This window comes from Gadus chalcogrammus, chromosome 14 (assembly GCF_026213295.1).
Source record: "Gadus chalcogrammus isolate NIFS_2021 chromosome 14, NIFS_Gcha_1.0, whole genome shotgun sequence".
In the NCBI taxonomy this organism is placed as follows: domain Eukaryota; kingdom Metazoa; phylum Chordata; class Actinopteri; order Gadiformes; family Gadidae; genus Gadus; species Gadus chalcogrammus.
The window spans coordinates 6563085-6584475 of NC_079425.1; the positions used below are offsets into that span (position 1 = coordinate 6563085).

General features: G+C 46.2%; 1 protein-coding gene across 8 annotated transcripts in view; it reads right to left on the reverse strand.

Annotated features, from left to right (window-relative positions):
* dpy19l3 (dpy-19 like C-mannosyltransferase 3) overlaps positions 1-21391 on the reverse strand; it is a 45272-nt gene that overhangs the window by 14106 nt on the left and 9775 nt on the right. For all 8 annotated transcript variants that reach the window (XR_008904049.1, XM_056607151.1, XM_056607149.1 and 5 more), the window contains 13 exons: positions 21157-21247; positions 19477-19598; positions 18444-18589; positions 18009-18132; positions 16925-17059; positions 16187-16318; positions 15323-15424; positions 14451-14524; positions 12949-13107; positions 10172-10339; positions 6654-6765; positions 4367-4423; positions 3914-3996 (listed from right to left, as the gene is read on the reverse strand). Coding sequence is in view for 7 of the 8 variants with exons in the window: in XM_056607151.1 (XP_056463126.1) it covers positions 3914-3996; positions 4367-4423; positions 6654-6765; positions 10172-10339; positions 12949-13107; positions 14451-14524; positions 15323-15424; positions 16187-16318; positions 16925-17059; positions 18009-18132; positions 18444-18589; positions 19477-19598; positions 21157-21247 (1505 nt within the window). In the remaining variant the exon portion in view is untranslated. The remainder of the gene's footprint in view (positions 1-3913; positions 3997-4366; positions 4424-6653; positions 6766-10171; positions 10340-12948; positions 13108-14450; positions 14525-15322; positions 15425-16186; positions 16319-16924; positions 17060-18008; positions 18133-18443; positions 18590-19476; positions 19599-21156; positions 21248-21391) is intronic.

The window sequence follows — 21391 nt, forward strand, 5'->3', positions numbered from 1 at the left end:
ATTATGGAAGATAGAGTGAGAGAAAAGAAAAGAGTGATAAAGTCATTGACAAAACATTTTATAAAGGGGAAAAACTATACTTTGTATAAGCGAACAGAACACTGCTTACAGATTATCCATACTGATACAAAAAAGCATAAATGAGTAGGTTGGAAAGATTCCCTATAACCTCTCTCCCTAGAACAAAAAAACGAAATCATATAAATAGGTATGCTCACAAAGAGCGAACATTCTGCAATAGTTTCCAGCGACAAAGACATTAGTCGATGGCGAGTGACAATACTTTAAACACAAAGTCGACAATGCCACGGCAATAGCAGCTGACTGACGGCCTCGTTTGGAGGAAGACACAAAAGATACAAAAGACAGGAAAATAAAGAGACAACAGAGGAGAAGTCAGAGGCGTGGGTAGAGAGAGAGAGAGAGAGAGAGAGAGAGAGAGAGAGAGAGAGAGAGAGAGAGAGAGAGAGAGAGAGAGAGAGAGAGAGAGAGAGAGAGAGAGAGAGAGAGAGAGAGAGAGAGTGAAAGTGAGAAAGTGTGTGAGACAGAAGATAATACTCTAAACTTCAAACTGTGAAGGATTATTCAGCAATAGCGTTGGTGTGGGAGAGGGCTAGAGTTGTGCGTTGAATTGAATAAGCAACACGCATTAGATTGCGAGTCTTTTGCTCTGGCGGGAACCTTGCAGGGTGTAAAGTAAGAGTCTTCACCCGGTGCACGAACAAAACAGCTACTATTTCTATTCTTGCCATGAAACTCACACATCAGGTCGATTTAAAGCCATGAAAGTCATGGCGTCCTCCAGGTCGAAGACCTGTCACAGTCAGGTGTTAGATCGGACAGTGGCATGTCACGGGAAGAAGCGTATATCTCGGGAGCGCGATACGGACAGACGCTAGCGTCGTCCTACGCTACCATAGGGAGGTTCTTGGCACGGGAGGATACTCACAGTCATTGTAGTCGAGTGTAATTGCCTATATACTGTCCATGAAACACGGACCCCAACATCCAATTCCCTTTCTATTCATTAGTGCATTCTCGGGGAGTCCCCTCTCACGTACATACCGCCCAGCTCGCTAGCACACTGAATAGATGGTGGCGCCTATCAATATGCAAATTACCTCCTGAAATGTGGTCCGTATAGGGGCTCTCCTTCTGCGCTATTTCTCTGTTTGAGCGTCCCTTTTCTGGAGAGCTGTATCACCCACCCACCCACAGATACCCACACACACTCTCATACACGTACATACACACACACACACTTGCATTTCGCACGCGCGCACCAATACGCAGGAACACATACAACCAAACACACACACACACACTCACACACACACACACACACACACACACACACACACACACACACACACACACACACACACACACACACACACACACACACACACACACACACAGTTAAATACACCCTCTCTGAGACACACGTACACATAAAAAGTCAAAGTCAAATTGTGTTTCAATCTCTCACAAAAACACACGCGCATGCACAAAGACATACATGCACACACACACACACACACACACACACACACACACACACACACACACACACACACACACACACACACACACACACACACACACACACACACACACACACACAGTTAAATACACCCTCTCTGAGACACACGTACACATAAAAAGAAGAAAAACTATTCTGGCTTTGAAAGAGAAACCATGCACTGAATCACTTACTTAGTTGAAGATAGTTACACTGAACTATTTATACCATTCAATTATATAGGTAGAATAAAGAGGGACACATTACTTCATTCTTCCAAGCATCGCTATTCATACTGTAAAATATCCATCTTGGCATGTCTTTCAAATGTATAATTACAGAATTCTTACACCTACACTCCCTCCCTCCCTCCCTCCCTCCCTCCCTCTCTCTCTCTCTCCCCCCTCTCTCTCTCTCTCTCTCTCTCTCTCTCTCTCTCTCTCTCTCTCTCTCTCTCTCTCTCTCTCTCTCTCTCTCTCTCTCTCTCTCTCTCTCTCTCTCCATGTTTAAACATGTTCTTGAGAGGGGAGGGGTAAGCTGCAAAACAAGGTGAGGCTTTACTCCCTTAATCCTTTCATCTGGAATGTAATTAGCATAGCAGCTAAAGGGTTTAGCGCTCTGCTGCCAAAGCAAAGGTAAACTGCCGGCAGACGCCCCCCTCTCCACCCTCTTCTCGCAGGTTCCTTGTTGCCTAATGGGATTAACTCTGAGGGGAGGGGAACCTGTGTCGTCTTTACAAACCACCCCAGAGGTACAAAAAAACATCTCTCTCTCTCTCTCTCTCTCTCTCTCTCTCTCTCTCTCTCTCTCTCTCTCTCTCTCTCTCTCTCTCTCTCTCTCTCTCTCTCTCTCTCTCTCTCTCTCTCTCTCTCTCTCTCTCTCTCTCTCACTCTCCCACTCTGGAGAGAGATGTTCTTGTTGTCTAAACGACAGGCCCTGCTAGGAGCTGTCATTAAACATAACCACCAAATGACCAACAAACTACTGGTTGATGGTCTCATTCAGACCACCGCCGTCAACCGAAAGACCACCACTGACATCAAAACTAGACTCGAGACAGATATTCAGAGGGATGGCTATTAGTGAGAAAATCAGTAGCCCTGTGGCAACGTGTGCACATTGATCCACTGATATCTCAGGGATGTGTTCTTCTCTGAGATAATCTCACCGTGTTAATGGGACTGTGTCTGAGACGGTCGAGCACGAAGGGGCCACGAACGCACAAGACTGACAAACAAACCGGGCCTGTCAAGTCCCGTTTGCGTTTTTTGACAGTGACGCTCGTATCTGACCTAGAAACTGCGCCGCTCAATTGGCAGAGCACGCCATCGCCACCGCCGGGGTGTGGAGGCCTGACTCCTAATGAGGCTTCTCGCGTGGAGCTGCGACGCAATCGCATTTTTTTCTGACATGCGTTGGTTGACTGAACGTGTCCACTTAATGCGGTATGGAGGGACCGGATGCAAGCACATCTGCGATCTGTTGAAATGCGCTCGAAGGAATCATCTTCTGCTCATGCCTACGATGTTCAGAGCAAAAAATAACACATGCTGATGGGTGAATTCACACGCACGCACACACATACACACATGCACCGACGCATATGCATAAAAACACATGTACAAACACCTACACACACCCGCCCACAGTGTAGACTGCTGACAGTGAAAGAGACCTGCGCGCCCTGTTCTCCATCTCAGAGGTCGACAGGCTGATGGTGTTGATAAGAGGGCCCAGCCAGACAGCCTTGAAGTGGGCCAGGGGCCTGCCAGCAGCTGGGTGCTCTCCAGAAGGCCTGCTTCTTACTCACACAGGGCCATCAGCTCGCATCACTCATCCGTATGTGTGCGTGCGTGTGTGTGTGTGTGTATGTGTGTGTGTGTTTAACTGTGCTTCCCCCGCAAACAACCTCCACACTCGAGAACACATGCAAACACACGCAAATAATAACGAGGACGCACTACAACGCAAACACAGATTCACAAATTCATGAGCAGATGCACGCAAGCACGCACACACACACATACATACACACAGCCACACACACACATACACACACACAGACACACACACACACACACATAAAAAGAAGGAACCGTGCCCTGAATCACAAGCACACATGCTTATTCACAAATACAAAGATGCAGAGGAAGTTTATCAGGGCCATCAGAAGAGCAACTTTGATCCGCGGATATGAGCTAATCTCATTTGTCAGAGCTTGATGTGAGCTTTTTGGTTTTGAGCGTGAATTAGTGATTTGTGTGTGTGTGTGTGTGTGTGTGTGTGTGTGTGTGTGTGTGTGTGTGTGTGTGTGTGTGTGTGTGTGTGTGTGTGTGTGTGTGTGTGTGTGTGTGTGTGTGTGTGTGTGTGTGTATGTGCATGTGTGCGTACCTGATCCAGTTCATGAGCTCAACAGTGTCAGGATCATAGAACTCCCTCAGCTCAGACACTTCCTTCATAATCTGGGGCCAGAACTACAGAGAGGGGGAGAGAGTGAGAGAGAGAGAGAGAGAGAGAGAGAGAGAGAGAGAGAGAGAGAGAGAGAGAGAGAGAGAGAGAGAGAGAGAGAGAGAGAGAGAGAGAGAGAGAGAGAGAGAGAGAGAGCGAGAGAGAGAGAGAGAGAGAGAGAGAACAAGATAACAAGATAAGCGAGACAACTCAATTAAACAATTAGACTATGCCCCAACACATTGGTCCAGAGACTAAAACAAAGAAAACTTTATATTTTTAATCCACCCGTAACTTCAGTTTAATTCCCTTCGCAACAAACGGGAGAGGTTAGAACCCGGAGACAGGACAATAAGTCAGAAACCGCAGCATACAGAAAACGGCATAATCACGTACCTTGACGTACAGGCATCCAATCAACACCAACGGAACCACACATCGAATTATCCTCATCTGCATAGAGAAGAGAGCGAGCGAGACAGAGAGAGAAAGACAGAGACAGGAGACAGAGAGGGAGAGAGAGAGAGAGAGAGAGAAGTGGAGGAATTATACAACGAAACAAGATCAAGCCAAGATGGAAGATTGTAATGATAACAGTGGTGGGAGTGTGTTTCTATGTAGGGCAAGAGGCAATGATATAGATTGGCAAAGGGAGGGGGAAGGATAGAGTAGATGGGGGGGGGGAAGAGAGAGAGAGAGAGAGAGAGAGAGAGAGAGAGAGAGAGAGAGAGAGAGAGAGAGAGAGAGAGAGAGAGAGAGAGAGAGAGAGAGAGACGGGCAGTGTTGAAGAACTGAGTGGACTATTGTGGTCGAGGTGACAACAGTGACACCTTGTGGCCACTTTGTGGCTTCTTTTAATGGTCGGATTATCGTGCAAAAGGCTCAAATCCAGCGATGGGTTTTGGGTTTGCGGTGTTTTTTATTTAGTCAGTAACTGGTAATAGTTTCAGTTGATTTTCAATAAAAACTGCAGATCTATCGCTCGGATATTTTTCATGATCGGAGCTGCATCGAAACCCTATGACTATGACAACTTATTTTGAGAGATGAGCGATTCATTTAGATTTCTTTCCATTTGTTACGACAGCTGCCCTTTTTGCCTCACTACTGATGGCTGATCGTATTGTCTCTGGTCGACTTTCAAGACATTCATCAGCATTACTTGCCACTGCTCACCACTGAATTAGATCAATCCTGAATCGACTCATGTTTATTGGACAGTGGACAGTGGACAAGTGGCAAGCGTGTAAAGACTAAACATGATTGAATGAAACTCTTATGAGCAGAAATAACTTAATCAAGGGTGTTGTAGGTAAGATTGAAGAAAGAGAGAGACAGAGAGAGAGAGAGAGAGAGAGAGAGAGAGAGACAGAGAGAGAGAGAGAGAGAGAGAGAGAGACAGAGAGAGACAGAGAGAGAGCAAGAGCGAGAGTGAGAGAGGGAGAGTGAGAGAGAGAGGGAAAGAGACAGAGAGAGAGTTAGTTGAAAAGGGCAAAAAGGAAATAAACAACCCCAGAAAATGCTCCATCCCGTCCTACCTTTCTCTGACATTAAGATAACGCTTTGAGTGCAAATGTGATTGACAGGCGAGATGGATTGACTGAAGTGGAATAGCGATCAAGGTAGGTACTCCCTGATTCAGAAATGAGCTTGGCGCTGTCTAACATCTTGATTGACTCATACAGAGCAAGGCACAGTCATCCAGAATAGATATTCTCACAGAGCATTTCCCTCACTTATAGTGGAAAGTTGGTTTTGGCCTTTGCAACAGTTAACCCTCCATTCTTTTTCTTAAATCTTACCTAGAGCACCCTTTAACCCTTTAACCCCCCGTTTGAGCAGGAGAACCTTCACCTACGAGTTTGGAAAACTGCTATCAGTCATAAAAGTTTCATAGAAAACTGACGCATTGTGTTCCACAGGAACAAGCGGAGGAGTGTTCTCACAAACAAAAAGCCCATGTCACACTCTCTTGACCCAGGGTTCGCAGCTCATGGAAAACTATCACTTTACAGATCCTTCTTCCATTTAACAACTTTATACATTTTAGTAAAAAAAAAAGAAGCAAATGTTCATGAACACTATGTGAGCCCAGAAAGGGAGCTATTTCCAACTGTGAAAACTTGATTTTGAGGCAAACTTACCCTTTAATTTGGCAGTGAACCTAACATTAAGAAAACCCTGATAAATCCAATGTTTTTGCCAGTTTCTGCCATTCAGTTTGTGAACATGCCACTCTGCTCTGACGGCATATATTTTCGTGACATTGGAGTGCCTTTTAGTAAAAATTTTGACGTCACGATGAGGCGACACTTGTGGCGAGGTGAGTGTGTATGTGTGAAGCTCTGGCTGGGCAGTGGTTGATGTTGATTGCGGCATCCAAGAGAGATATCACTTACCTGTATAACTTCATGGTAAGAGAAGCATTTCACATACAACATCGCTGATTATAACGCTCATCCACAACGACGACACAAAGAAAGTATCGCAAAGTTGCCATGGGTCATAACCATGGGGATAACGAACTCCCTCCTTCCTAGAACTCTCAGCTCAAAAGGAGTTTTGTACGATCACAGTGTTGAAATTCCAGCTGAAACAGGGGGTTTGTTTACAGTCTCTTATCACAAAGAGTATTTTGTCATAGCGTGAGTTGTGGTTTAATGTTGCAGGTGTGGTTTTTTACCATGGTTTTGCTGTGACATCGGATCAGCCTGAGAACCAGTGTCAGAGGCTCCTGAGCACAGACGCTGTAGGTGGCCACCGCACACATGTGACCCGTCCAAATATACTTCATCCTAGAGTGAGAGAGGAAATTGGTGGATAGAGAGAGAGACAGAGAGACAGAGAGAGAGAGAGAGAGAGAGAGAGAGAGAGAGAGAGAGAGAGAGAGAGAGAGAGAGAGAGAGAGAGAGAGAGAGAGACAGAGAGAGAGACAGAGACAGAGAGACAGAGACAGAGACAGAGACAGAGACAGAGACAGAGACAGAGACAGAGACAGAGACAGAGACAGATAGAGAGACAGAGACAGAGACAGAGACAGAGAGAGAGAGAGAGAGAGAGAGAGAGAGAGAGAGAGAGAGAGAGAGAGAGAGAGAGAGAGAGAGATGTCAGTGAGAGCAAAGGATTTAGAAAGAAATGAAAAAAATACTTTTGGCATCTCATTTTAACTTGATCTCCATTTGAATTCTGTTTAAAACATTTCAGAGTCTGTGAACTCTGCGAGGCTTACAGGGATTATGGGAGATGAGCGTGTACTAAGAAGAAAGAGAAACGGGTGAGCGGAATGATTGAATATGAGACACTATCCAAACGGAGAGCAGTTTAGTGGGAACGGTTAAGGAGTTGTTAAGCTTTGCTTGACATCTTAAACTATAAGCACTGAGATTCAGGCTCTCCACAAAGTGTGCCAATCAGAGCCCGGAGGATGTCTTTAAATAAAGACTGGATACCAAGATCCCTCAGAAGATAAGAGTCATCCATCAAGATGAAACAACTGTTTATTGTACTGTCATGCTTCACTGTGTTTCACAAAATTACAACTTTAGTTGTGTTTCAATAAAGTACAACTTCAGTGAAACAGGAAAAAAGTGATTGCATGAATAATTCTGGCAGGTGTGATAGGATAGATAGGAGCATTGCAAAAGAGAACAGGTTAAAGGGAGAGCGAGAGCGGTAGAGAGAGAGGGAGAGAGAGAGTGCGAGAGAAAGAGACTTCCTTGCTGCGTCACAAGATAGCATCAGAATCAGTAACGTGTGCAGTATCAAGTGCCAATCCATACGGGTGTGTGTTGGTGTGTGTTTCTGTTTTGTCGCTTTGTTGTTGCCAGAAATGTGCTCGACTGGATAGGATAGTGGAACATCTGTGCGTGTATACAATAGGATTAAAAAAGCGAGTGAAACCTCCACGGGCGGGATCAAGAGTAACTCGTCGGCAAGCGAAGGAGTCAGAGGAAGCGCATTTTTTTTAGAAAATACATTGTAAAGCACGAGCACCGCTCGGTGCCGGAGCTTCCAGTCTGTTCCGTGACCCCGAACGCACCCCCGTCACAACATTTATTCACGGCTACCTGAATTTTGGAAAACATATTTTTGGGGTGTTTGTGTTTCTGTGCGTGTGTGTGAGAGAGAGATTGTTTCAGAGAGTCGTAGAGAGAGTGAAAGAACAATATGGAGCGAGTCAGTGTGCAAACCAGATGGGGAACAAAAGAAGAGAGGTGAACAAAGAGCGTGACTGGGGGTCCCCCGCGAGCCACCATAACGTTTAAATAGGCCCTGCTAATTGGGCCCCCCCGTCCTGACCCGCGCGCGCTCACTCTGTGTGCACGCACGGGACTCTCTAAATCGACGCCACTTCGACCTGGGCGGGACTTTACGTCCTACGTCACTCGCTATGGGTTTGCATGTGTGCGCGTAGCCGTTTGTCTCAGGGATCTGTGCACGAACTCCCTTGCACTACAGATTACGAGCGTCAGTGTCATACGCGATGGAGGGTGGGTGACATTCCTACAGTCTGTGATGATAGGCTATATTTCTACAAATGACTTACTATTACTAGCGATTAACATGACGAAACAACACGAACTAAGCTAACATTAGACTATAGCCATACCAGATAACGCCATACCAGCTAACCCTAACTATTTATATTAAACTCTGAACCATTTTGCAACAGGCAACTGTGTGTTGGTGCGTCTTATTGCTTCCCACGTCTGCGTCTGCATCTTTCCCACTCCTGGCTAATAGTTTCAGCTTTTGTACTGTATATCAGAAATGATCACCCTGTACCACACTGCTGACTTGTTGATGTTTTGTGAGCACTCACGCATTTCTCTAGGTATCTTAAGTTTCCTACTGGAGTCATCAAAACTTTGGACTTTGTTATTGTAAGAAATATTGTGTTGCAAAAAAACTTTGTGTCTTACCCTTAGCGTTACCCTAACCTTAACCCCAGTAACATTTCTTCATCATAAAGTACAAGTTACGCAAAATGGCATACAAACATCCAGTCCAATATGAAAGAAAAAAGCTAGCTTCATTAAGGAATCGAACCCCTTATCCCCGCGTTAATGAGTTGTTCTCTGACCACTAACCCATCAGGTCTTACTTAGTACATGCGATTCAAGAGTTAACCACTTGACAATCTTTAAACTTCGGTTGCCTAGAAATTGTAAAGACAGTGATGTGTGTACATTGTGCGAGTATCCGTCACTCGCGATGTGTGTGCAGTCCAAAATGAAAGAAAAACCTTGCATCACTAGGGAATCGAACCCCCAATCATCAGTTGGTCGTTGGTAACTGTAAACAAAGAGATCGCATTTTGTTTAACTGCTAACTAACAAATGGGTTTATGCGTTCACTGAACAAAGATTATGGAAATAAAAGACCACTTTTCCATCAGAAAAATCATCAGAACCGTTATTACCAACCCATAGACACTAAAGCCAAAACCTTTCTCACATGCACACCCATCGCGAGTGACGGCTATGCGCACACATGCACACACATAGCGAGTGACGTAGGACGTTAAGTCCCGCCCAGGTCGAAGTGGCGTCGATTTAGAGAGTCCCGTGCACGCACGGCCTGTCCCGATACTGCTCCATGTCGGTGTGCTTCCCTCGCTACGGTAACGGTTGCCTGGCGACCACACTGCTACTGCCAAGTGGATACGAGGACGCGGATAGCTAAGAGGCTACCGGGTCGGGAGGGGGGAGGGGGGAGGGGGGGGGGGGGGGGGGGGAGGGGAGCTGGGGGGGAAGTTGCGGATGCAGACTCTTGGATGATTGTGGCACAAGATGGGGTTTTAGTAGGCGTTAGGTTGGTGGGTGGGTGGTAGGGTGGGGGGGTGGGTGTGTCGGTGCAGGGGGTGCATTGCTCAGGTGGGTCAGTTACAGTGTGGCGTTAGAGCGTGGGAGGAACTATGGAGAACCCTAACATTTCTGAGGATTGCTCTTCAAATCAGAAACGCCGGCCGGCTGAGTGGGCTGCACGTTGATTAGTCTGATTAGTGGGGGAACGCCGAGGAACTGAACTCATGTCTCTCAAACGTGCGTGTGTGTGTGTGTGTGTGTGTGTGTGTGTGTGTGTGTGTGTGTGTGTGTGTGTGTGTGTGTGTGTGTGTGTGTGTGTGTGTGTGTGTGTGTGTGTGTGTGTGTGTGTGTGTGTGTGTGTGTGTGTGTGTGTGTGTGTGTGTAATGCGTTCACCTCATGGTGCTAAACGCCAGCAGGCCGAAGAACAAGGTGTGTAGCAGGTTGTACGCCAGGTCTGGACTTAGAATGGCTGAGGCCCCAGCCACCTCTCCTCCTCCACCTCCACCGCCTCCTCCTTTCCTCTCCTCCTCCGCAACCGACGCCTCCTTCGCTTTGCTCCCACTGAGGACAGCACATACACACACAACCACACACACACACAATGGGAAGAGACATTAGCCTAGTGACATTGCGAGGACTTTCGGGCGGAAACATGTTGGCGACCAGGGACAGCATCACCAGAAAGATTGGTGATGCTGTCCCATCTAGCTCTAGGCACAGCCATGTTATTATTCTGATAATTCAGATTGCCAGAGTGGAGCACCCACTAGCTAGCGCCTCACTCTCTTGAAAAGGTCAACTGGTGTTCGGTGCCAAAAAAGCTTATGGTGACAAATGAGGGTCGCGTCGGTAGTGCCATAATATGGAATAGAATACCACCCAAGCACACACACATGGGGTTCACCCACACCCATGAGATACAGCTTCAGGATCACCCGCAGGCAATGATAAATGCAAGGCTCACCAACTCATGCATGCACGTGGACGCACATCAGATGCACAAGCACACTGATACACTTGCACACATCACACACACATACAGAAACACAAACACGCAATAAGAAAATGCAAAGTCAAAGTTTGATAAATAAAAGGCTTTCTTCATTTCGGCCAACACAGACAGTCTGAATAAAGAGGCATTTGCATGTGAATAACAGCTAGGTCTAGAATAGGCATGGACCTAGGCTATAGTAAAACATGGATTTTTTTCTGTCTATCCAACATGATAACAAATAACAAGACAATCTGAACAGGACATTGGACAGGGAATAATGGGGAAATACAATATCAAACTTGAACGCAAGAATTACGCCGGCATACAAGCAAAAGCTGATACCAAGATATAAAGAATCCTATTTTGACAAACCCGCTGGCAAATCATCCTCAAATACAGAAGAAAAGCCTAGCCCAGCCTGGACCCCACCAGTTAGAGTCGGGTCACGTGGGCTAATTCCTCAATCCACACATCCCTAACACACACACACACACACACACACACACACACACACACACACACACACACACACACACACACACACACACACACACACACACACACACACACACACACACACACACACACACACACACACACACACACACACACACCCAAGGGCCATAACCAAAGGTCCCTCCTAGCTCGCTGGCCCTGAAACAGAGCCGGTGGTTGTCGTTAGAAGTGAATACAAATGCGGTCCAACTATGGCGTCCATGCAAGTTGCTGCAAGACGGAGGAAATTAATTCCTGAAATTTGGCTCCACATTAGTTCCCTTTGTGTGTCTCCAGCTCTCCCTGACTAGCGGCAGGCGGGCCGGCATGCTAATGGGAGATAAGCCGTGCTGCATTCCCTTCTGCTCGGCGCCGCCGCCGCGTACGCGCAGGGCAAACACAAGTCGGCCTGTTCGGGAACTTGTTGCACTGATGAAGACGCAGGATGAAGACGCAGGGCGCCGGGCGGGAGAAGGGAGAGGGCTTGGGGGGGCAGGGGTTACGCGAAAGCAAAAGAAAAAAAAATGGATTCAGACAATGGATTCGGTAATAAACCATATCCTGTTGCCCGCTGACTTTCCCCTCCCGTTGGTTTGATGTGTTTATTTATTTCTTCCACTTTCTTCCTCCTCTCCCGCCTACGCACGGCGCCAACAGCCAGCGGAGCTCCGTGCTCCGGGGGTTCCTCCCGTGGGAGGGCAGGCGGTGCTGACGGGTGAGACGGGTAGCGAGGTTCACTGGGTAGAAAAAAAGGTCTGCCTGATGCTGGATGCGCTCAGTCCTCCGAAGGGGTCACGGCTTGACGTTGCGTCTTTAAAGAACCAGAACATCTCGATATTTAGCACCAGATTCCGCTCTAATTGGCTGCCTTGGCTTGTTCGTTGGCTGTGAATTCCCTTGCACCACTTGTCTGGGAAATAATAGTAGCCGAACAAAAAGAGGAAGAAATTCGTGGTGGATTTTTTTTTTCTTTTTGGGTAAATATAATGAACGCGTATGGTTACTTAGCATCGGTGTTAACTTGGGTGGGAGTTACGCTGAGTGGTTCTGTCTCACTCTGCTCTGTTTTCCTCTGCCGACCATTGTCAGAGAGTCGAAGAGTCGAATGGTGGTCTTAAATGAGTCTAAAAATGCCAAGTTCCCTAACTTGACTTCGAACCCCCTGAATCGTAACACAAGACACAGAGCCTTCTGGTTGCCTTGCCCAATAGAAGCCATTACAAGTTATCCCTGCAAAGTGCCATGCAGAGTTCCTTTCGTCTTTCGGGGGGAGGCAGTGTGTGAGAGAGGGCTGTACCAGGCAACAGGTCCTGGCAGACAGCCACAGTGTGCAAGGAGAGTCATAGCTTTGAGTTGTAGGTAATCATTGTAGCAGAATCAATGCGTACTCAGGCTAGGGTGCACAGCCATTAGAATCTTCAGAGAGAATCCAACGCCCAACCTCGAGACGAGTTGCCATGGAGAGCACTCGCTTCAAAGTTGCAATTATTTAAACATTGAGCCGACCACATCTTACAGCGTTGTGACGCAACACGCCAACCAAAAGATTTGCAGTGCAGTCTAATCAGACAGAAAGTATAATAGCCTGTATAGTATACGCTGCGGCTGATTGTGTGTGTGTTTGAAATTTCCCATGCTGGAAAACACAAGACTCCTTCCCTCCCCCCCCCCCCGAACGTACCTGAGGTTGCGTAGGGCGACCACGGCAAGCACGGCAATCAGTCCCCCCATGGTGAGAACGTAGGGGTACAGCAGCAGAGTCCCTCCCAGACGCTCCAGCGTATCCATGGGTAACGGGCCGAATGCGTCCTCGCACAGATAAAGGCTGGCGTCGAAGTCCCTGTAGGGAAGGGTGTGTGTGTGTGTGTGTGTGTGTGTGTGTGTGTGTGTGTGTGTGTGTGTGTGTGTGTGTGTGTGTGTGTGTGGGAAGAGTAAAAACAAGACATTTAGGACACAGGGCTTTAATAGAGAGTGAGAGAGACCGAGACACAGAGAGAGATAGAATACAATTAAAGTGAATAATGGCTGCCTTCTAACCGGGCCAAGGTAAGGGATGAACCTACTGAATAAATAATGTACATCGATTAAAAACAATACAATTGCAACGCACATACTCCCCCTACCAACACACACACACACACACACACACACACACACACACACACACACACACACACACACACACACACACACACACACACACACACACACACACACACACACACACACACACACACACACATAAAAGCAGCTGGGTTGGGGATATTAAAAAATAGATCAATACAGGGGAAGGAGGAGGGGAGGGGATGCACAATGAGGAATAAAAACGGACGTGGTCCGATTGAAGAAAGCATAATCCACTGCAACACAACGGAAACAACAATAATAACAACTGAACCGTGAAAGCGAGTGAAGGAAATATAATAAAAGAAAAGGCAGGGCGAGTGCGAGGGTGATGGTGTAAAGAGTAAGCAGGGTTTTCCACGGGGGCTTCGCTTGTTAAATAATGTATCCGTGAGGAGGAAGAGGAGGAGGAGGACGAGGAGGAGCTGGAGATGGAACGGGAGTTGTTGTTTTTTTGCTGTTTGGCGCCATGAAATGCTGTTGTTTACCCTCTCTGCTGCCCTTACTGCGGTAGATGCTGTCCATGCTCTAGTGGGCATACACACACACACAAACACACACACACACACACACACACAGAAAATGCCTTTCCGCGCCATAGATCGATGGGCAGTCCGCTAGCATTAGCCTAACATCTATTATTCAGGCTAACGCTTTGCAGGGGGATGAAGGGGGAGGGGAAGATGGTGTCTCTGGTGGTAAACGTGTCGGGAGAGAGAGAGCTGAGGGCTGGGGTGAAGAGCGGGCGATCGTGGGGGTATGTGGCCGGTGGGGAGGGGGTGGAGGAGGGCCTGATTTGGGGGTGGATGTTGACATACAGGGGTTGGATGTTAGTGGTGAGAGGTAGAAGTAGTGTTGGGGTTTGTCAGTGTAGATGCGTTTGTTGTGTGTAGGTTTGTGTGTGTGTGTGTGTATGCGTGTGTGTGTGTGTTTGCATGTGTGTGTGTGTGTGTGTGTGTGCGTGTGTGTTTGTGTGTGTGTGAGTGTGTGTTTGCATGTGTGTGTGTGTGTGTGTGTGTATGGGTGCGTGTGTGCGTGCGTGTTTGCGTGCGCAAATACCGTGTCGGACCCAGGCCAAACTTGGACTTGATGAATTTAAAGATGTGTTCGTCTGATCTGACTTGAAGAGCTTTCTGCAAACACACACACACACACACACACACACACACACACACACACACACACACACACTCACACACTCACACACTCACACACTCACACACACACACACACACACACACACACACACACACACACACACAAAAACAGATATTGACCATCAATAATACTACCGGACCAACATGGAAGGGAATAATACATAGACACGTAAACCAATAAAAAGGGATAGAAAAGAAGATAGGGCGAGAAGGGCGGAAGAGAAGGTGAAGCAAATAAAATAGAGGGAGAGAAGACAGAGGAGATTAGATAGGGAGAGGGAGAGAGGCAGTGAGGCAACACAAGACAGATGCCTTTTTTTTGCCTCACTGTTATTGTATTGTATCATTTTTATTTTTTCATTTTCACGTTTTTCAGATCAATTTCTTTGGCAATGTAAATTTTCCATGCCAATGAAGCTATTTTGGATTTAATTGAATTAAAAATTAGCGAAGCTATAGAGGGAAAGATACCAACAAGAGTATGGGGATGGTGTGTGTGAGAGAGAGCATGAGAGAGAGAGATACAAAATATGAGAGTGAGAGAGAAATAAACAAATAAAGTATCAGAGAGCGAGAGGGAAACTAACAAGCATATGAGAGAGAGAGAGAGAGAGAGAGAGAGAGAGAGAGAGAGAGAGAGAGAGAGAGAGAGAGAGACAGAGAGAGAGAGAAAGAAGAGAGAGAGAGAGAGAGAGAGAGAGAGAGAGAGAGAGACATACACCCACACGCACACACTGAAGGGGTGAGGAAGGCGGAGGGGTGAGGCGGGGGTACCTTGGTGAAGTAGTTGATGATGCCGGTGAGAGAGAGAACCAGCAGGGTGTGTAGGACCAGCTTCGCCAGGCGTGCCAGCAGCCCCCCTGACTTCAGACCGGGCTGGGGACAGGACAACACAACAAGTGGTTTGGTCCGGCGGGGTGGGGCGGGGAGGGAAGAGAGCGCGACGGGACATTCCTCAGGAATAAGGAGATACTTTAAGTATGAGGAGAAAGCCATACGGCATCGTTTTAAAAACCTTTCATACCATTTGTTTCAAAATCAAATCTGTGAGATAGTGAATTGTACTTTCCATGAAATAACTAGTATATTTTATTGTCAAAGTATCTTTGTACAACGTTATTTTCTTCATTTCTATATGCAGTCCATTTAGGGATTATGAGGGATACATTGCAAGGAAAGGATACAACTATTTTCTCTTTCTTGTCGCTATATTCCCCAACCCCATCGTTTCATTACTCTCTCTCTCTCTCTCTCTATTAAAACCCTCACTTTCTTCCCTTGTCTGAGATTCAGGTGAACCCCCATGTGGCTTTCCACTCCTCTGCTGTCTCCGTCTCTCTCTCCGTCGCCCTCTCTCCCTCCATTACTCATTGGCCGCGACTGGGCGTATCGATTTATGAAAGATAAATAAAGAAAAAGGGCAGGGGTATGCTTCTGCCTCCTGTCCATTGTGTGTTCCCGGTGGCCCATTAAAACAAACCAGTGTGAAGAATCTCAAAATGCTTTTCTCTCTCTCTCTCTCTCTCTCTCTCTCTCTCTCTCTCCTCGTCTGGTATAAACTTCATCTTCCTTTTGCACAAACGGGGAAACTAACACACAAACACACACACACACACACACACACACACACACACACACCTGGTAGTATTTGACGAAGAGCGCGGACATGATGAAGCTGAGGACCAGCGATCCCAGGATCATGGAGTTGCAGAACTGGAGGAGCCACACACACAGCAGGCTGCACACCTGGACCAGGTATAGTGTGGTCACCTGCGCACACAACCGCACGCACACACACAAACACACACGCATGCACAGACACACAAACACACACACAGACACAACCACACATATACACACGCACATGCTTGTGAAACAGGCATGCATTTACATACACAAACACACAAACATGATAGATACAGACAGACACACACACACACACAGACACACATTCAAGCAATCAGAAATAGGAATATGTTCAAGAGAAGAGCAGTGCTTTCTTCAAATTGCTGTCTCCAACAAAACAGCAATCACTGTCTTTATGCAAAACGTTGCGACAGAATGAAACTTTGTGCATGAACTGAACGGTGTATACAAATCTACTGCAAACAAAATATATTCAGCAAACAGTGAGGCAACAAACTTTACATTTTTTAAACTTTTCAATATAGCAAAATATCAACCACAAAGAAAGACAAGCTGTCTTATTGGATACCCAGACTGGGGAATCTTGTAACCGTGTTCTCTTGACAGTCTGCCAAACATCAGCCCAAGAAGTTTTCTCCTCTTCCTACTGGAATCAAACATTCCTGGGCAGCTTATGGAAGCAGCAGAAGGTTAACACCAGCCTTGTTGACTAGTGCCGTACTGTCGTACTTGTCTGGCTGAGATGAGGTCCAGGGCATCCATGGAGAAGAGAACCAGTGCCTGGACCAGCAGGATGAACTGGTTGAACTGCCAGGTGAGGCAGAAGCAGACGCTGGTCACAAACACCAGCCACACCATCACTCGCTGGGGAGAAGACACATCCACAGAATAACTCACACGTGTGCATTGCACATGGACACACACACACACACACACACACACACATAAACACGTACAAATACACACACAGGCCAAATGCACACAGACATACACACACATACGTATGCACACACACAAACGCACGCATGCACACATACACACTCACACAGACGTACTCACAGCACACACAGACAAAATAAGACACACACACTTTACAAACCCACGTTTTCTGACTTGTTTGCCCACACACACACACACACACACACACACAGACACACACACACACACACACACACACACACACACACACACACACACACACACACACACACACACACACACACACACACACACACACACACGGATGCTTATCCAAGTCATTAGCCAGCTGTAGTCGGGCGGTCCCCTGTGACGTGCTACAAGGTGGCCCCTCATTGAGCGGCAAATTATTTAGGAGCATGAGTCAATTGGCATCGATCAACGCGACAATTTCACTTTCCTTAAATGCATTTCTGTGAGATAGTTTGAGAGAGAGAGAGAGAGAGAGCGAGAGCGAGAGCGAGAGCGAGAGCGAGAGCGAGAGAGAGAGAGAGAGAGAGAGAGAGAGAGAGAGAGAGAGAGCGAGAGTGAGAGTGAGAGAGAGAGAAAGAGAAAGAGAGAAAGAATGTGAGAGAAAAAACTGTCTGTAAGAGAGAGAGATAGAGTCAGTTAGAGAGAAACGGATATGGAGATTGGAGAGTGGGTGTGTTAGAGGGAGTGAGAAAGAGAGGGATAGAGAGCGAGAGGGAGAGAGAGAGAGAGAGAGAGAGAGAGAGAGAGAGAGAGAGAGAGAGAGAGAGAGAGAGAGAGAGAGAGAGAGAGGATGTGAAAGGGTGTCTGGGAGAGAGCGATTGGTTGTGTGAGAGGGTGTGTGGAACACCGATAGCGTGCATACCTTCAGTAGTGCTGAGAGCTGTGGCCTGAGGTAGCATGTGATGGCAGCGACCTGCAGGGCCAGGAAGGGCATGGACCAGTTCTCTCTGAGGGAGATGGTAAACTCCACCCTTGTGGTGTCCACCCTAGACAGGGGGTGGGGTCGGGCAAAAACAAATGATTGATTTACCATCTCAACAAATAACAACCAGTCTTGGGTCTGTGTGTTGATTTTCATTTCAATACTGTATAATTTTCTACTCAGTGTATAATTATTTGCATTTTCGTTCTCTATTTTTTTTAAATAAATTCAACAAAATAGAACGATGAAAGAGCAGGAAGGCTGTTTTCCAGATGATTTTGTCTTTTTTTTTTTTTTACATAACAATTTACATTTGGTATGATATTTAGATGATGACGTTTTCTGTTTAATACCATCCAGCCAGGTGGCCCGCACCTGTTGAGAATGTACCACACAGCGGCCAGGACCCCAGCCAGCCATGTGCCGGAAAGCAGCCAGGCAGTCAGATAGAGAGCGATCACATACACTGCCTGGAGGGAGAACACTGTGTAGATGTAGAAATAGATGGGTTCCAAGTACCCCTGGATGACACAGCACACACACACACCAACACACACACACCAACACACACACACACACACACACACACACACACACATACACATACACATACACATACACACACACACACACACACACACACACACACACACACACACACACACACACACACACACACAGTGTGTGGATTAATTCAGAGTCTGATTGTCCCCGTGCATAAAATTGATAAAATACCCGGACAGACTGATCATTAAAATGCATTGAGTAAACTATTAGAGCTGTTGTGTTAACACAACGCTTGGGATTTCACACAGCCCTCCCTCCGTTACAAAAGCTCCCCACACACACTGGCTTCCCCCCTTGGGCAGTAAATGAAACCAAAATGAGAAGGACTGACCCCCTGCCACCGCAGAGACGCTGCCCATGACATTTCCAAGGAGTTCACTTCACGCTGGCATTTCCACTGACAAGACACCCACTTTTCGAGCCTCTCGGAATCTCAGTCTGCTCTAAGTATCAGTTTGTCATTTGATTGAGCGGCCAAAATGTCACCCCGTCAAAGAAGCTGCTGACATGTTGTTGTTTTTCCATTGTTTCCTATTAAAGTCGCCTTAGTGCCCCAGTTTTAACGCTACTGACGTCAATTCTACCAAAACGAATTATCATAACCATTATGTATTCATTATTTATATTCTCGTATTATTGTTGTTTTATATTGTTGAATTGTATTACGTGTTGTAGTTTTCTTTTCACTTTTTAATTGTGTTTTGTACATTTTAGCAGTTTTTAAGTAGTAATGCATTGCAGTATATTATTGATTGTTTGTTATAGTTTATTCAAGCATTGCGTCGTGGTTTTATCTTGGGTATGGTAGTTGATATCATAGCATTAGCATTACATGTGTTACCTCAATGGGCAGCACTCTGTAGAGCACACTTAGGAAGACCTCCTGGTAGATGTTCATCCTCTCCAGAAGGTTGATGGTCCGCTTGGACTCTGTCATGTTGTCATGGACCAGATCCCAGAGCCCTGTGTACACACACACACACACACACACACACACACACACACACACACACACACACACACACACACACACACACACACACACACACACACACACACACACACAGAGAGCAGGGTTAAGTCATGTCAAATAGAGTACATTCTGTTGGCATAGACCATCATCTCAGTTTCAGTCTCAAAGGGCTTCACAGGCGCACATGATAGTTCCTGTAATAACACTGAACCATAATCCCTTTAAAGGCAAGGAAAAACTCCTTAAAACCAGAGGGAAGAAACCTTGTTAAGGAACACAGAAGAACGATCTCTCCTTCTGGAAACTGTCAGGGGTACTATACCTAATAGCAGTAATGGACGGTGGAAGAAAAGCTAATCAGAAACCAAAATTAAGTAAGAGCAAGTTACTTTAAAATGTCAAATACAAAAGTTGATTTGCAATGAGTTTTAAAAGAAAGGGCAAGTCTGTTGAAGTACACATGAAAAATAATCTTAGTTATACTTAAATGAAATATTTCTATATCTATTTCTTTGATTCTAGGGAAAACCAATTAACCTAAAGGTGATCAGAAGTTTTGTACTCCATGTACTCCACTCAAGTTGTCAAGGGAAATTACACGCCAATATAAATACTGTTACTATAGCAAGCTGAGAAGATTGTTAATATGTGATACCATACGATACAAATGTGTTTTGACGTGATCATCAAAGGGGTAACCTTGGGGAAGTATTTTGAGAAGCACTCCATTATTTGAGAAATCCACCGCTAAATGCTTTTTCAAGGCATACCAATATCATAGCCATGGTTTTGGATGCTAGCTAACTGTGGTAGCTACAATTTCTGCAGAAAAGAAAAGCTGGGGGGTTAGGCTTGCAGCTCCAGGGTACACTAGGGCGTACTTCACACGGCGGCACTTCTCAAGCTCAATATCTACGGCCCCGGGAACAGGCCTTGGGCGTTTTCTTTAGTAAGCCCACAGTTTGAAATCGGATCCACTGTGATCCTGGCGTAAAATAATGGATTCATCACTTAGGCACAGATTCCTTCCCTGTTTTCGTCATCTTTCTTTCCGAATCCTTTTTCTCAAACTGTTTGACCCAAGGTATGTTAGTTTCCATGGCTGCGCGTGTAACAAACTGTTTTTCCACTTACTGCTTGAAAAGTGCAGAGGCAAAGACAGAAGAAAAAAAAATGGACATGGAAAGATACAGAATTGACGGAGGAGAGAAAGAAGGAACGGAGAAGAGAGAGAGAGAGAGTGAAAGAGAGCGAGACAAACTAGATGAGAGGGCCAAACCGTTTGCATGCTGACTCTCCCTGGAGTGACTTCATCAATGTGGAAAAGTACGCCTGTGATAGGACTTAGCATTGTCTGGGAATGGTTACAGGACATTACACATAATTAGCAGGTCACAGTGGAGTTGTTAGCTCTTGATCTTTCCTGCGACTTTTTTTTTGCCTTTTCATGGAGGAATGGTTTCGAAGCAGCGTTGGATAATTAATAATTTGCTTCCAGGAAGCAGGCCAGGTTGTCCATGGTTGAGAGTATCGACCAGCTCAGCATACCTTGTCCTATGGTCGGAGCTTGCAACATCTGCTTGTAGTAGGAGTAGTACAGTCCACACTCCGTCCGGAAGGAGATCTCACGCTCAACTTCCTGAGAGGAGGAGAGAACAAAAACATGAGAAGAGTTGGCGAGGTAGAGGCCAAGAAATAAATAACAAGAACTTCACTTAAGATGAAACATTCCGGAGCCTATTCATATGGAAAGCAGATACCTTGGCCAGACTTTAAACAGAAA